Here is a 14,776-nt window from a genome sequence, read left to right as displayed (position 1 = left end):
TTTTGGCAGGTGAAAAGGCACATTTTGTGTTGTAATGGTCCTTTAAAAGAATTTCAAGCTGTCTCTTGAGCTCAGATCTTTATATTTTGAAGCTTAAGAATGAGATCAAGTCATATTGAGGCAGAAATAACCTCTCAGTAACTGTATTTGGCCTTCAATCAGTTTTTGGCAGGTGAAAACTGTTATTTTATAGGCTTATGTAACCCTCCTGAATAGTCTTTTATAGTCTTGTCTCCAAAAAGTAGGCATAAACAAGAATATTAGATATACAAGACACATCCAAACATGGGAAGCAAATGTAGAGCCCAGATCAGATAAAAGATAATGCAGAGTCACGAGGATAATTGCAAAAGTGATCATTTCTTTATTGAAAATCCACACCTATAAATCACATTCATTACAGTCTAATTTATAAGACAGGGCTAAACAAAGGCATCAGACATACCAAGCACATAGAGACATGTCTGTCACGTAATTGTCAGGCCTGATTTCACTACAAACTCCACTTCTTTTGGCCACAGATGTGATAATTATGTAACAACAAACGTTAAACTTTCTAAGACACATACCTTTGCTATAATTGCGGACGTACAGTTGTGTGTATCTGTATATTATGACCGTTCAATCCAGAGAAAACCAGACGTTTACCGCTCAACGGGCTGCTGTGCGCGCTCCCGCGGCCGGAAATCAGATTCTGGCAGACGATCACTTTTTGGCACGACACCTGTCTGCTAGTTGCCCAGGAGTCCTTATTAATCTGCCACGGTAAGTTGGGCGTTTGTTCTGCCTGGGTCACGTCAGCTAGAAGGATTGTAATATCAGAGGTTTCATTTACATTAACGTTTGAGTCGGTGTCCATGTGCGTGCGTGCGTGCGTGTGTATGTGTGTTTGGTAATTAGGCGCAGCCAGGATGTCTAAAAAAAGAAAAGTGGACATACGAGACTTCTTTAGAAGTCAAAGTGTAAGTTACTCAAAGAAATGCGTTACACCCATCCTGCAACTGGCTCCCAATAAAGCAGCATATCCACTTCAAGATCCTCCTCATCAATTACAAAGCTCTCAATAATCTTGTAAAGTGTCTTTGAGTTTTAATTGAAAGTGCTGACAAATAAAATGTATTGTTATTATTGTTGTTATTATTATTATTATTATTACTGTAACTGTAGAGCCTCAACAATACAAATATTTAAAAAAAACTTATATTTAATGCCAGAGATACACTTATTTTCATGTATTATTTTTACGTTGAAAGGCAGCAACTGTTTTAAAAAAACGCCAACAATGAAGATTTAGGGAAAAGTACAATAAAACCTTGGATTACAAATGTGATCTTATACATCCAAACTCATGAGAATTGTGAAACTAAGTTTTTTCCTCTATAACCGTATCATCAAAATTGATGATTCTTGCACCCCAAATTGTCCCACTGTTCATGTCATGTATCAATATATTTTTGTCAGGTGATGGATAGTAGAGATGCAGAAGGAGATACAGGAGGAGAGGCTGGAGGAGGGAGAGGAGGAGAGGCTGGAGGAGATGGAGGTGAAAAGGCTGGAGGAGGTAGAGAAGGAGAGGCTGGAGGAGATGGATGAGAAGAGGCTGGTGGAGGTAGAGGAGGAGAGGCTGGAGGAGATGGAGGAGAAGAGGCTGGAGGAGGCAGAGGAGGAGAGGCTGGAGGAGATGGAGGAGAAGAGGCTGGAGGAGGTAGAGAAGGAGAGGCTGGAGGAGATGGAGGAGAAGAGGCTGGAGGAGGCAGAGGAGGAGAGGCTGGAGGAGATGGAGGAGAAGAGGCTGGAGGAGGCAGAGGAGGAGAGGCTGGAGGAGATGGAGGAGAAGAGGCTGGAGGAGGCAGAGGAGGAGAGGCTGGAGGAGATGGAGGAGAAGAGGCTGGAGGAGATGGAGGTGAAGAGGCTGGAGGAGGTAGAGAAGGAGAGGCTGGAGGAGATGGATGAGAAGAGGCTGGTGGAGGTAGAGGAGGAGAGGCTGGAGGAGATGGAGGAGAAGAGGCTGGAGGAGGTAGAGGAGGAGAGGCTGGAGGAGGCAGAGGAGGAGAGGCTGGAGGAGATGGAGGTGAAGAGGCTGGAGGAGGGAGAGCAGGAGAGGCTGGAGGAGATGGAGGAGAAGAGGCTGGAGGAGGTAGAGAAGGAGAGGCTGGAGGAGATGGAGGAGAAGAGGCTGGAGGAGGTAGAGCAGGAGAGGCTGGAGGAGATGGAGGAGGAGAAGCTGGAGGAGGTAGAGGAGGAGAGGCTGGAGGAGATGGAGGAGAAGAGGCTGGAGGAGGTGGAGGAGGAGAGGCTGGAGGAGGTAGAGGAGGAGAAGCTGGAGGAGGTAGAGGAGGAGAGGCTGGAGGAGGGAGAGGAGGAGAGGCTGGAGGAGGTAGAGGAGGAGAGGCTGGAGGAGGGAGAGGAGGAGAGGCTGGAGGAGATGGAGGAGAAGAGGCTGGAGGAGGTAGAGAAGGAGAGGCTGGAGGAGATGGAGGAGAAGAGGCTGGAGGAGGGAGAGGAGGAGAAGCTGGAGGAGGTAGAGGAGGAGAGGCTGGAGGCTCACAGGTGAGGTTGAAAGAATAAACATATGTTAGTCATGAGATTAAGCATTGTGACAAATGTTAGGGTGATGATAATCTGTATCAGAGCTTTCGAAGTTCAAACACCATGCATCTTATATTTTGTCAGATGAAAGAAGCAAACTGGCCAGGTACAGTTTTATATTGAGGCTGGTGTACTAAAAAGTCTGTGTAAATGTGTAAATGTATTATTTTATTGGTAAGAAATAGTAGCGACTAAGCAGAGAGTTCATGAGCTGGGTCAGGAACTCACAGTAGGAGGGAGTGACATAAACCAGTTTATTTGGCAATAATTTTTGTCATTATTGTAATTAATTAAATTATAAGTTGCTCATAGATATTCCACCTTTTGTTATGTTTATCTTAGCTGGATCAGCAGCAGCCAGGGGTCAGTGGATGCTCAGGCAGTAAAGGAGCACAAGATGGAAGAGCAGAAATGAGGTCTGTTTACCATATATTCCAAAAATAATGCTTTACAACCATTCAAACCAAAAAAGTGAACAGTAAACATGTAGCTATAGAAAACTGGGCAGACAGAGAAGGGATGCACTGCCCAGCCCAGCTCACCGTAGCAAGAAAGACAGACTACAGAGAGATTGCACTGGCACTGAAGGCTGGCACTCATGAACTAGCCTATATATTATTGTTAATTGCTGATATCACGCTTGGAATGGGTTGAACAATTCAAAATTGACTTACATGTAATTGTTTTTCTCTTCTCATTAGCAGGAGGTAGTCTTTCAGTTGTAAACACACCTGCTCTGACACGAGGGGGAGGCGGGACCCTTGCGTACCTTAACGAGACTGGAAAGAAGCAAACATTAATATACAGTATGTATAAATGAGGCTCAGCCAAAATTACTGTGGCCCATCTAAAACTGAAATTCTGGCGCAGTGCCTGCCCATGAGAATAGTAATGATGATATAAAATTAGAATTTAAAATACAGAAAAAAACATTAACACATAATTACCTAATTACCTAATTTATTAGAACAGATCTATTCATTAAATATTACCAAAATATTGAAGTGAATCAATATATTGCACCATTGCAAATTCAGATTATTTATGTTAGTCTTTTTTCTTACCTCAGTCTTGAGTTGTGTAAAAAAGTAACAGTTAACCTTGTCTTAAAGTCCTAGAAGACACAACACATTTAAGGCACACTAGGACAGTGCTTTGCTGGTCTTCTCGTGTGTTGAACACTGTGATGATCTGCAGGGATGAGGCAGGCTGGCACTATAGTCTCCAAAACATTGTATATCTCCTCACTCCAGACATTTGTTGACCACCAGGTCTGGTTGTCAGAGAGATGTTACACCCAGTTAGTGTGTGTATGATTGGATGGTAAGTGATGTAGGGTGGAGAAACATTCTCGCTCTGTGAGTCTGGTATAAGCTGATAAGGGTGGGGTCCATGTGACTCAGTGCCCAAGGTTTCTCTCAGCCCTCATGATGTATGTAAGTATTAAAGGGGCTATTTGTAGGAAAAGTTGATTTTTAGTCTCATTCCCAACTCATCATATAATGACGCTCGGGGATCGTAGGACGGGTCGGCCACCATCCTAAAGCATCAGTTTTTGACGTGTTTGGAGACCCAGAGTGTTATTATTTTACGAGTTAGGAATAAGACTCAAAAAAATCGACTTTTCTTACCAATAGCACCTTTTAAATAATTACATATAAGCAGACAGTGACTCTCATACTCATACTCAGACATGTAGGCTAGTACAGAAAAAGCCAAACCCTCTAATGTGTTGATACCTTCCCAGTGATATAAGAAGAATAGGTAAATATTATAGAGAATTACATTACATTACTGAAAACATATTCCATCAACCATGGGTTAATATTAATATACAACTGTCTTGGTTTTAAACTGGTGACTGCATGCACTACATGAATAGAGGGAAATCTGGGGGAATGTGGAACATGTAGGCTACAATCAGGCTGAATCTCACTCTTTTGGTCATGCATTTGGATTTGTGAATGGCAAACTCTGAAGAAACATGGCAAACATTTGTTTGAAAAATCACACTGTAAACACAGTGCACATACTTTATAAAAACAAATACAAACATGATTTATGGTGAAAAAACAATTAGTGGATTAAAGTTATCAGTCCTCTTATTTTTTTTGTTACTTTTGTTTTGTCTTTTTTGAAGTGTAGAGATCTTATACATTTCGGGGGAATATGCAGGAGAGTACATATGATATTTAATCATGCACTGTGAATGTACACCCATTTTTTTCTATATCCATGTAACTGATATGGAAGTAAAATGCATTTACTTTATTTGATAATTTAGCTACTTTTACACAGAAGGTTAACCTACATTATTTCAGATGAACTTTCATTTACTTTCATCACCTGTTTCATGTCTGCTTCATTTTACTGTTTTCTTTAACTGCAAACTACCAATTTAGTTTAACTGTCAGCTCTTGGATGAACAGTTCAAACAGTCATTCAGAAAAATTAAATTAATTGAATCTGAATTATATATCAAAATGTCAGCAAAAGATAGTATGTCCCCAATCTCTCTATAGATGCACCATGCATGTGAAATTAAACTTTAAATTATAGTATGAAGTATACACATTTTACCCTGATCTACTTTATTAATTTTTCAACATAAAGTTTTCTTTTTTATTGGAGTGCACTGCCCTCTGCTGGGAAAATGCTAAAAAGATATAGGCAGAAGCGATTTTGTTAGTAAAATGTTATGCAGTTAATTATTATTCTGTCAGAAAGGGCTCAGTGATTTGGATTCCTGTATCTCAGGCCTATTAAAGTACTTTTTTTTTGAAGGGACAGATTTGAAAAAAGTGCCCAGGGGGCAGACAATTCCATTCTCTGTGAGCTGTAAAGTTCAGAATTTAAATGTTAAAACAATATATGTTATATATAATATAATATATATATATATATATAATATATGTTTTCCCTTCTCTTGACTAGTTTTCACAACTAGAAACGGATCATTACATAGGCTACACAAAATTGCAAGAAAAAATACACCTATTTAATCTTAGAAGAAGAATGTCAGTTTTAATCTCCTAAATGCCCCCTGCTTGACCAGCCTGGGTTGATATTTTTTAATTGAAATCAGAGTATTTCTGAAATGATCAAAGGGCCACAATGAGGTTATCAAACTGAGGTTATCAAGCAGACAGTTAAATAGGTCTGCTTTATGTGCTTTTTTTGTTTTCCTCTTGACTGTGTCTTTGCTCCCACATTTCAAAAAGACAAAAACAACAATAGCTAGCATAGATTAAACTGCTGTACCTGGGTGAACCCCATATCATGCATCTTTAGTATATCACTAACAGGGACCAAGTATTTTTTACTTTTGATACTATAAGTACAATTTGCTTATTGTATAGTACTTGTCCTTCAGTGGCATTTTCATTGCAGAACTTTTACTTGTAATAATAATAATATTAATAATAATAATACATTTATTTTGTATAGCACTTTTCATGGTACACAAAGACACTTTACAGGGTAAAAAGCAGAATAATAAAAACAACACAATAAAAATACAAAGAGAGACAACTTATACATTAAAAACAGTTTTAAAAACGTGAGTTTTGGTGAGTGTTTTGAAGGTAGTGAGGTCTGTACAGTCTCTGATGTGTGTGGGGAGGGAGTTCCAGAGGGAGGGGGCAGCTACTGAGAAGGCTCTGTCGCCCCAGTAATGGAGTATTTTCTTTTTATAATGCAATATTGCTTATTTTACTTAAGTAAAGGATGCCAATACATCTTCCACCAGTGGATGCTGCCCAGGATCACACCAGCTATCCTTTCTGGACCATACATCTCAATGTGTGACCTCATCTACACTTTAAATTTCAAGTTTCAGAGTAATTTGTTCATCTCTGCAGATGACTTAAACTGTAAAAGCAGACAGCATATAAGATGCATGACAGACAGACACATACAGGCAGCATGTGACAGATAGTGTAATTATCAACAAACATGCTGCCAACGTTCAGCCAGCATTCATATGGTCAAAGTCGGCAGAGATAGAATAATCCCACTGTGTTGTTCTCAAGTAGCAGTCAGATTGAATTTTAAGTCTTAACACAGCCAGACGTAATGACATTTACTAAAATTAACACATTTCTCTAGCTTTTAGATGGGCCTCCTGCACAACCTTTGCTCTGGCATTCTCCTCTTTAATGCCAACATTGCCATACCAACAGATAACTTCCAAAGTACTCTTCCTAAATGCTTGTCACCTGAGATGTGGAGCAAGGCAACTACAGCCATGCAACGACCACAACCCACTGTTAATTATGGAAGCATACAGCAACTAGACTGGCACTTAGTAGAGTGCATACCTCTGCCATCAGTCCACTTTAATTCAATCAAGCCTAATCCAATATCAAACTTTATAGACCTGTATCACTCTAAATTGTAAACAACCTATAAATGCTTAACCATCATGTAAGCTCAACAGAGAACAAATTGTACTCACTTGCCTAAATACACCTGTTTTTCCACCAACAAGATCAATTCATTACTCACCGAGAAATTAAAGAAAATGTTGAAAAATCACAATGTCATGGAAAAGGAGAAACAAAATCCTGGATCTATCCCTTTATTTGGATCTACAGCAAAAGTTATTGGGGTCTAATCCTCCTCCATCCAAGTTTTTTGGAAGTCTGTTCAGATGTTTTTATGTTGTCCTGCTGATGAACCAACCAATTCATCAACAAACGGACATGGGTGTAAACATAACCTCCTTGGCAGAGGTAAAAAAAAATCAGTCTTACCGTGGTTGTCATTCAGAGATAAGGTACCTCATGCTCCAATACAAACTAAATATTAAGGACCTTTTCCCAGTAGCGTCCGTAGGCTTTGGAACATTATTGGTTAACTGACTGACACAGTGTGAACTAGAATTAAATGGTATATTTAGTAAAGCACAAACCTCCACCGAGGCCCAACAGTCCCTTTTAATTCAATCAAACCAAATCCAATATCAAATAATCAATCAATCAATCAATCAAACTTTATTTCTATAGCACATTTCATACAAATCAATGTAACACAATGTGCTTTATACATAGCGACAACATGAATACAAGACAAGTGCAGAAAGTCTGTGCAATTATACAAAGAACCAGCGCATGCAGCTTTTACAAATCTTACAATATACAGAACAGACACATGCATGCGCACGCACAGACACACACATACACATACACATACACACACACACACACACACACACACACAGAAACTTAGTCATAAACTTTAGAAAAAAGGAAGGTTTTTAACCTGCTTTTAAAAATGCTCAGTGTAGGAGCGTCTCTCAGGTCCTCAGGCAGGGTGTTCCATTTACTTGGGGCATAGATACAGAAGGCAGCCTCCCCTGCTCTAGAGTTAGTACGAGGGATGGTTAAAAGACCGCTGCCGGTGGACCTGAGAGTTCTTGCTGGTTCATATCTGATGAGCATGTCTTTTATATACTGAGGTGCGAGGCCATTTAGAGCTTTATATACAAGTAGCAGAATCTTAAAATCAATTCTAGTTTTGACGGGGAGCCAATGTAGGGATCTAAGAACAGGTGTAATGTGTTCGAACTTTTTTGTTCCAGTGAGAACGCGTGCAGCCGCATTTTGAATTAACTGTAATCGCTGTACAGCTGATTTTGGGAGGCCAGTAAATAGACCATTACAGTAGTCTAGTCTACTTGTTATGAATGCATGAATTAATTTTTCAGAGTCTGCTTTTGACAGGAAGCCTCTTAATTTTGAAATATTTTTTAAATGATAAAAAGCGGATTTTGTGATGTGATTGATATGGCTCTTAAAGTTTAGATCACTGTCTATGATTACACCCAGATTTCTGGCTTCACTTTTGCTCTCCAGGGACAGAGAACTGAGATGAGCTGCAATTCTCTGTCTCTGAGCCTTTGCACCAAAGATGAGTAGTTCTGTTTTATCTTTGTTCAGTTGTAAAAAGTTCTGTGACATCCACAGGTTGATGTCCTCAATACACTGAGTTAGGGAGTGAATGGGATGTAGGTCATCCGGAGATATAGATAAGTACAGTTGTGAATCATCTGCATAATTATGGTAATTTATGTTGTGTTTCTTTATAACATGTGCGAGTGGGAGCATGTAAAGATTAAATAATAATGGTCCAAGAATCGAGCCTTGGGGTACTCCACACATAACACCTACTTTGTCTGAGACAAAGTCTCCAATGGACACGAAGGACTGCCTGTCCTGTAAGTAAGTTCTGAACCAGTTTAGAACTGGGCCAGATAGGCCAACCCATTGTTCTAGTCTCTCTAATAAGATATCATGGTCAACAGTGTCAAAGGCAGCACTGAGATCCAGGAGCACAAGGACAGATAGTTTATTAGAATCTGTGTTTATATGCAGATCATTCACAACTTTGATAAGTGCTGTTTCTGTGCTATGGTGAGGTCGAAAACCAGATTGATAAAAGTCTAGTAGGCTGTTTGATGTTAGATAGTTGTTAAGCTGGAAGTAAACTGCTTTTTCAAGTATTTTGCTGAGGAATGGTAAGTTGGAGATGGGCCTATAGTTAGCAATAACTGTTGCATCAAGATTGCTCTTTTTCAGAAGTGGTGTAATAACAGCTGTTTTAAGTGCTGCAGGAAATATACCTGATTGAAGAGAGCAGTTAACAATGTTTAATACTTCATGTGCTAAGCAGCTAAAAACAGTTTTAAAGAATTTGGTAGGGAGAGGGTCCAAGCAGCAGGTGGAGGACCTGAGCTGCCCAACGATATCGTCTAGTTTTTTTTGGTCTAACAGGACAAAGTGGGACATGGTAGCAGTCATAATCCTGGAGAACTGGAGGGTAGGTTCATTTCTGGATGTTGATGCACTAATGTTCTGTCTGATAGCTATAATTTTATCGTTGAAAAATGTGGCGAATTCTTCACATTTTTCAGTGGACAGCATTTCTGATGGGGTTGTAGATGGTGGATTAATAAGTCGGTCAACAGTGGAGAAGAGCACTTTACTATTGTTGATATTTTCATTAATGATTTTAGAGAAGAAGGACTGTCTGGCCTGTTTAATTTCTTTGTTGTAATGATTGAGTCTATCCTTGTAGATTTCATGGTGAACCTGAAGTTTGGTCTTTCTCCACTTTCGTTCTGCCTGGCGACACTCTCTCTTAAGCTGCCTAACAACCACTCCATTTCTCCAGGGGGCTTTTTGTTTTTCTATGTTTTTAGTTTTAACAGGTGCAATGTTATCAATGATATTTTGTATTTTTGAGTTGAAGTTGTTCACAGGATCCTCAGTTGATGAGGCCATGAACAACGATAACTCATTCACAGTTTTCTTGAAGGTTTCAATGGTGTTGTTGTTAATGATACGTTTTTTGATTGTTCGGGTACCCTTCTGTTGTACAGGAAAAACAGACACATCAAAGAATATGCAACAGTGATCTGAAATAGCAACATCCATGATACAGGGTACGGTCATGTTAAGTCCTTTTGATATGACTAAGTCCAGAGTATGGCCCTTATTGTGGGTGGGCCCTGAGACATGCTGAGTGAAGTCAAATGCCTCCAATAAGCTAATGAAGTTTTGAGCATCTGGGTCTGTTTTATTATCAACATGGATATTAAAATCACCTGATATAATTATACTATCATAGTCGGTGGAGACCTTGGACAGTAGCTCAGAGAATTCATCAAGAAAGCCATATTTAGATTTTGGTGGCCGATAGACCGTGATGATTAAAATTGGAGCATTGCAATTTATAGATATAGCAAGGTGCTCAAAAGACGTAAATTCCCCGAGGGGGATTTCCTTGCAGCTATAGAAATCAGGGAAGAGAGCAGCTATCCCACCGCCTCTTTTATCAGGTCTGGTGGTTTGGAGGAATTTAAAATTGGGAGGTGCTGTCTCAATGAGTGCAACTGTGCCATTTCTGTCCAGCCAGGTCTCAGTCAGTAGAGTGAAATCCAGGTTATGAGTGCTTATAAGGTCATTAACTATAAATGACTTATTAGTTAGTGACCTGACATTTAATAAAGCCATTTTTATTGTTTGAGGTGCATGGCTTTGTGGGGGACTGATAGTTTGAGTCCGAACCAGTAATACATTGCTTTGATTCCTGTATGTTACAGGGACATTTCTGGATGTGGGTCTATGGTTTACTAATACAGGAATTTGTATAGCAAGATGACAGTCATTACCGTTAGTAGAACAGGTTGGACTCACCAAACATCAGTAGTGAAGAGAGGATTTTAATGTGAGTTCCATGTTCATAGCGAGGAGACGTGATCCCTGAAAGTTTGGATGTACTCCATCATGTCTGAAGAGGTCTGGCCGGTTTAAGAAGGTACCAAAGTTGTCCACAAACGGTATGTTGAGCGAGCAGCAGTATCCCTTGAGCCATGTATGAAGTTGACGGACACGGCTGAATTTTATGTTTCCAAAGCTGGGACACGGCAGCGGGCCGGAGATGACGAACTTGCGGTCTGACTGTAGAAGACTGTCCATAAGCGTCATGAAGTCCTCTTTAAGTGTCTCTGATTGATTGTTCCTGAGGTCATTAGTTCCGACGTGGATAATAGTAGTGGTGGCAGACGGGTTTTCATCCAGCAAATAAAAAATATTTAAATTTGCTAGATCCTGATTTTGATTTGGATCTGCATCAAATTTTACTCACACAGATACTAGCCACCTTAGCCATCTTGAAATGCTAAACAAAGTGAGAAAAACGTTCTGATCCTTCTCTTTATCCACATGCATACTAGGGCTGTCAATCCTCCCCTCGAATTATATTCGAATTTCTAATGCTTCTTATGTTAAATATTCGAATAATATTCGAATTGTTTTAATGTTTTTTTTTTTTTTTTATTATATCATTATATACACGGATACCAGCTTATTATTGGGCCTACGTCCCGCGTCCACTAGAGGGCACTTCAACCAAATCTGTTATGTAACATTTGCAACAAGTTTTACCAAATCAATACAAAACTTCATGAAGGGAAATCAAAATGTTATTAGGCCAGATACACATATATAGATATGGCCAGAAATGTATAATAAATATATATAAATAGATAAGATATAACGCCAGAAATATTCAAGCAATGATGTTTAATGAAGAAGCTGATGTTCAATCATTCAACTACACACATCCTAAGTCTCAAAAAGACAACTCTTCATGGATAAAGCAGGCAATTTTCTTACTGCTCCGCCATTAACACATGGATTAAGTAAATAAATTAAATCATATCAAAACGAAAACAGAAGTGCTTATGGCTGCGTACTCCGAGTAATGCATTGAATGGAGGTGTGCGCTCATGTTGCTCGTAGTCGAGTGGTACTTTAACGACTTACAGCATAACTTGCAAATGACGGTTTCTCTGGATGTAATCGTCCCGTTTCTTGATGGAAATCCAAAATTTTTCCACACAAGGCTTTTTAAGTTTTCAGGGGTTATGCTTTCCAGCTCTGCGTCTGTGGCGCACTGCTCCCCGCCATCTTGTAAGCATAACAATGCCGAACGTCACGACACACAGGGATGACTTTGATTTGTGTCGTTGCTAAGGCACAAGTTCGAACGTCAGTTACCACGCTCGAATCTTCTCATTTTTTTAAAAATTCGAATTGTATTCGAATAGCGAAGTTCGTTTTGACAGCCCTAATGCATACCAAAAGTTAATGGTGTTTATTCTGGGCTGATACCCATCCTCCATCCGAGTTTTGTGGCAATTCATTCAGTAGTTTTTGTGTAATACTGCTGTCAAACCAACGAACCAACAAACGGACAGGGGTAAAAAAAAAAACTCTTAGAAGGTTAGCCTTAATATAGACTATGTACTACAGTATGTGCATTTGTTGCCAAGTGAAAGGTATGTGATAAATTTCATATCTAATTCAATAAATAAATTAAATTAAAAGATGTAAGTAAAGCCAAGAGGGAAAGTAACGATGAGCCACTTACATTCATGTTTCATCACATTAAGCTTCCATCAGTTTCTGTCAGCAAATGATGAGGAAACATTTATTTATTTATATTTGTATTATTATTAGCAAATGGCTGTAATATGTTCCTGTAGGCCTAATATTCCTGACAGAACCTAAAGTGTCCGTGAAGCTCAACAATTACGTTTCCTGTCCACTCCCAACATCCTTGTAATAACTTCACTTAGTTGTAGTTATTGTAGTAATTTTATATATTTGATATGAATGTAGGGTTATACATCTAAACTTTAGGCTACTGGTTTAATAAATCATTGCAATTACTAGTCTACTAAGTAACTGCAGTAGCTAGCAGTGGTGGTAGTAGTAGTTGCAGTGGTGGCCTTATAGCAGCTGTACATTTGTGTAAAAGCCACACTGTTTCTTGTGTCATATCCGATTCAACACTGCTTTTTGTTCAGAGAGTGGAGTTGAGTGAATTTATTTGGGAGCGGCCCTTCTCCAGTCCCTCTCCTCTGTGACTGCATAAACACACTGGCATGGGGCAACGACGACACTGGAAGTTAGGCCAGTTTACCTTCAAAATAAAAGCATAAACTGTCCGTTATGGGATGCGATAGGAAGCAATCGAAGAGTGCAGCTCTAAGTGGATTCTCACATGAAGTACAAGTAAATAGCCTAAAATGCCAGTAAATAAAATGTTGTTTTTTAAAATGTTATTATTATTATTATTATTATTATTATTATTTTACAGAAAGTGGGTTGTGATACATGGATATACTATGTAAAGCACCAAAAATCAAAGGTGTATTTTTTCAAGAGACATTTTGTTCATGATAAGAGTAAATGTGCATATGCTGTAAAATACTATTCAAGAAATACACTTTTCCTTTCCACCTTTCCTTTTCAGTGCTTCATGAATGGACCACTCCAACAATACATTCACAGTAATTCATTTTTTAAGTGATTTAAAAGGTCCGGGGGCAGCATTTAGGCACATGCTGTTACAGTGTGACCCTACCATATTACTATACCATCAGCGATCACCATTGTCCCTGACGGGTCGTCTAAAGGCCTTTTAACTTGAGAGTTAAGACCGGAGGTCGCTCGTCTTTCAGAGTCTGTCAGCTTGACGTTAGTGACATCCTCACAGTGAACCAATGGTCGTTGGTCGCCTCTGTCATTGCGTTGGTCGGTTCCTGGAAAATATTGCTTCATACTCCTAATGACACTCCTACCTTCCTAAAGGCGGCATCAAGCCAGCAAGAACATAGACAGAGATAACAGGAAGTAACCAGTCTTCCTTCAAAGTACAGGAAGAAAATATCCCACTGTTGGGTAGAAGTGACAAATACTAAGGGCATTTGTACAACTATATTAACATTAATACTTAACTGGAGGATACAATTCAATAAAATCTGAATAGATCTAGGCCTATTTATCTGCAAAATGCAAGTTTAATGTAAACTATTATAGTCGTCAACAAAGGCTTTATTTTGAAATGTGCAACTGGATGTGACATGTTCTTTAACAGCCACCTTTACACTGATGTCGCTGTACGCAACATACGGTACAGAACTGCCAGCTTCGCGTTGATCCAACTCCTCCGACAGCAACTAGGGAACAGCTTTTTTAAACCGAGTTTAAAATATGGGGGATTTTTACTGAAATAACGGGATTAAATATTTTTTCCGCCACTCTTTTCCTCTGGACGCTTGGACACTCCTTGGTTTCTGTGCGCTGGATGTGTACCGAGTTCAGCGGGGATCCCAGCAGACATTCCCTGGTGGTTTGGTAAGTTAGGACTTTGTGTATTTTGATCGATTCATCGATCGAAAAAGCCACGGTGACCGTAAAGGGATCCGTGTTCTGGACTTCACAGGCGGCAGCTCAGTCAGTGTCGCTTGACACGCTTAAAAAAATCCACACACAGGAAACAAAATAGGATGGTTTCAGGACGGTGCTATGAGAACAGCAACACTCAGATCACCCTTTAAACAATAGTGGAACAACACAACTCCACATAAGAATAGATCATAATATAACCAGTGAGAAATGTGAACCAACCCGTATCGATAACCTCAAAACTAAAAAGGCTCAGTATAATTTATAAGCAGTTTGTTTTGTGTGATCTGGTCAGTTAAATTTCGGAATGAAGTCATGAATTATTAAGAGAATGAAAATGAGTGCATTATAACAATCCTGAGTGAATACAGTACTAAATATTAAAGCAGGGGTTTAGCTGTCATGTGAGACAGAACAATGACGACCAC

At 39.5% G+C, this 14,776-nt stretch overlaps 3 protein-coding genes across 6 annotated transcripts in view; 2 read left to right on the top strand and 1 right to left on the bottom strand.

Moving 5' to 3' along the window:
• The window catches only part of LOC311269560 (uncharacterized protein), a gene marked incomplete at its 3' end in the record, with an annotated part of 36,755 nt that extends 33,381 nt beyond the window's left edge, over positions 1-3,374 (bottom strand). The window contains exon 1 of the mRNA XM_084373774.1: positions 3,264-3,374. Coding sequence (XP_084229900.1) covers positions 3,264-3,287 — 24 coding nt within the window. The 5' untranslated portion in view covers positions 3,288-3,374. The remainder of the gene's footprint in view (positions 1-3,263) is intronic.
• On the top strand, positions 682-3,004 carry LOC311268987 (uncharacterized protein; the record flags this gene model as incomplete). Its single annotated transcript, XM_084372974.1, has 3 exons — positions 682-765; positions 1,462-1,863; positions 2,932-3,004. The coding sequence occupies exons 2-3, from the start codon at positions 1,478-1,480 to the stop codon at positions 3,002-3,004; spliced, it is 459 nt and encodes a 152-aa protein (XP_084229100.1). The 5' UTR covers positions 682-765; positions 1,462-1,477.
• Positions 3,326-14,776, top strand: part of cblb (Cbl proto-oncogene B, E3 ubiquitin protein ligase) — a 204,297-nt gene continuing 192,846 nt past the window's right edge. For 3 of the 4 annotated variants that reach the window (XM_084374292.1, XM_084374291.1, XM_084374289.1), the window contains exon 1: positions 14,053-14,297. The gene's annotated coding sequence lies outside the window, so the exon portion shown is untranslated. Of the gene's footprint in view, positions 3,396-14,052; positions 14,298-14,776 lie in introns of those variants that run through there. The other variant, XM_084374290.1, reaches the window with a different exon arrangement.

This window comes from Pagrus pagrus (genome assembly GCF_965226575.1).
Source record: "Pagrus pagrus genome assembly, chromosome: 14".
NCBI lineage: Eukaryota > Metazoa > Chordata > Actinopteri > Spariformes > Sparidae > Pagrus > Pagrus pagrus.
Note: the sequence above shows the minus strand (reverse complement) of the source record. Positions and strands in the feature narration are given on the sequence as shown.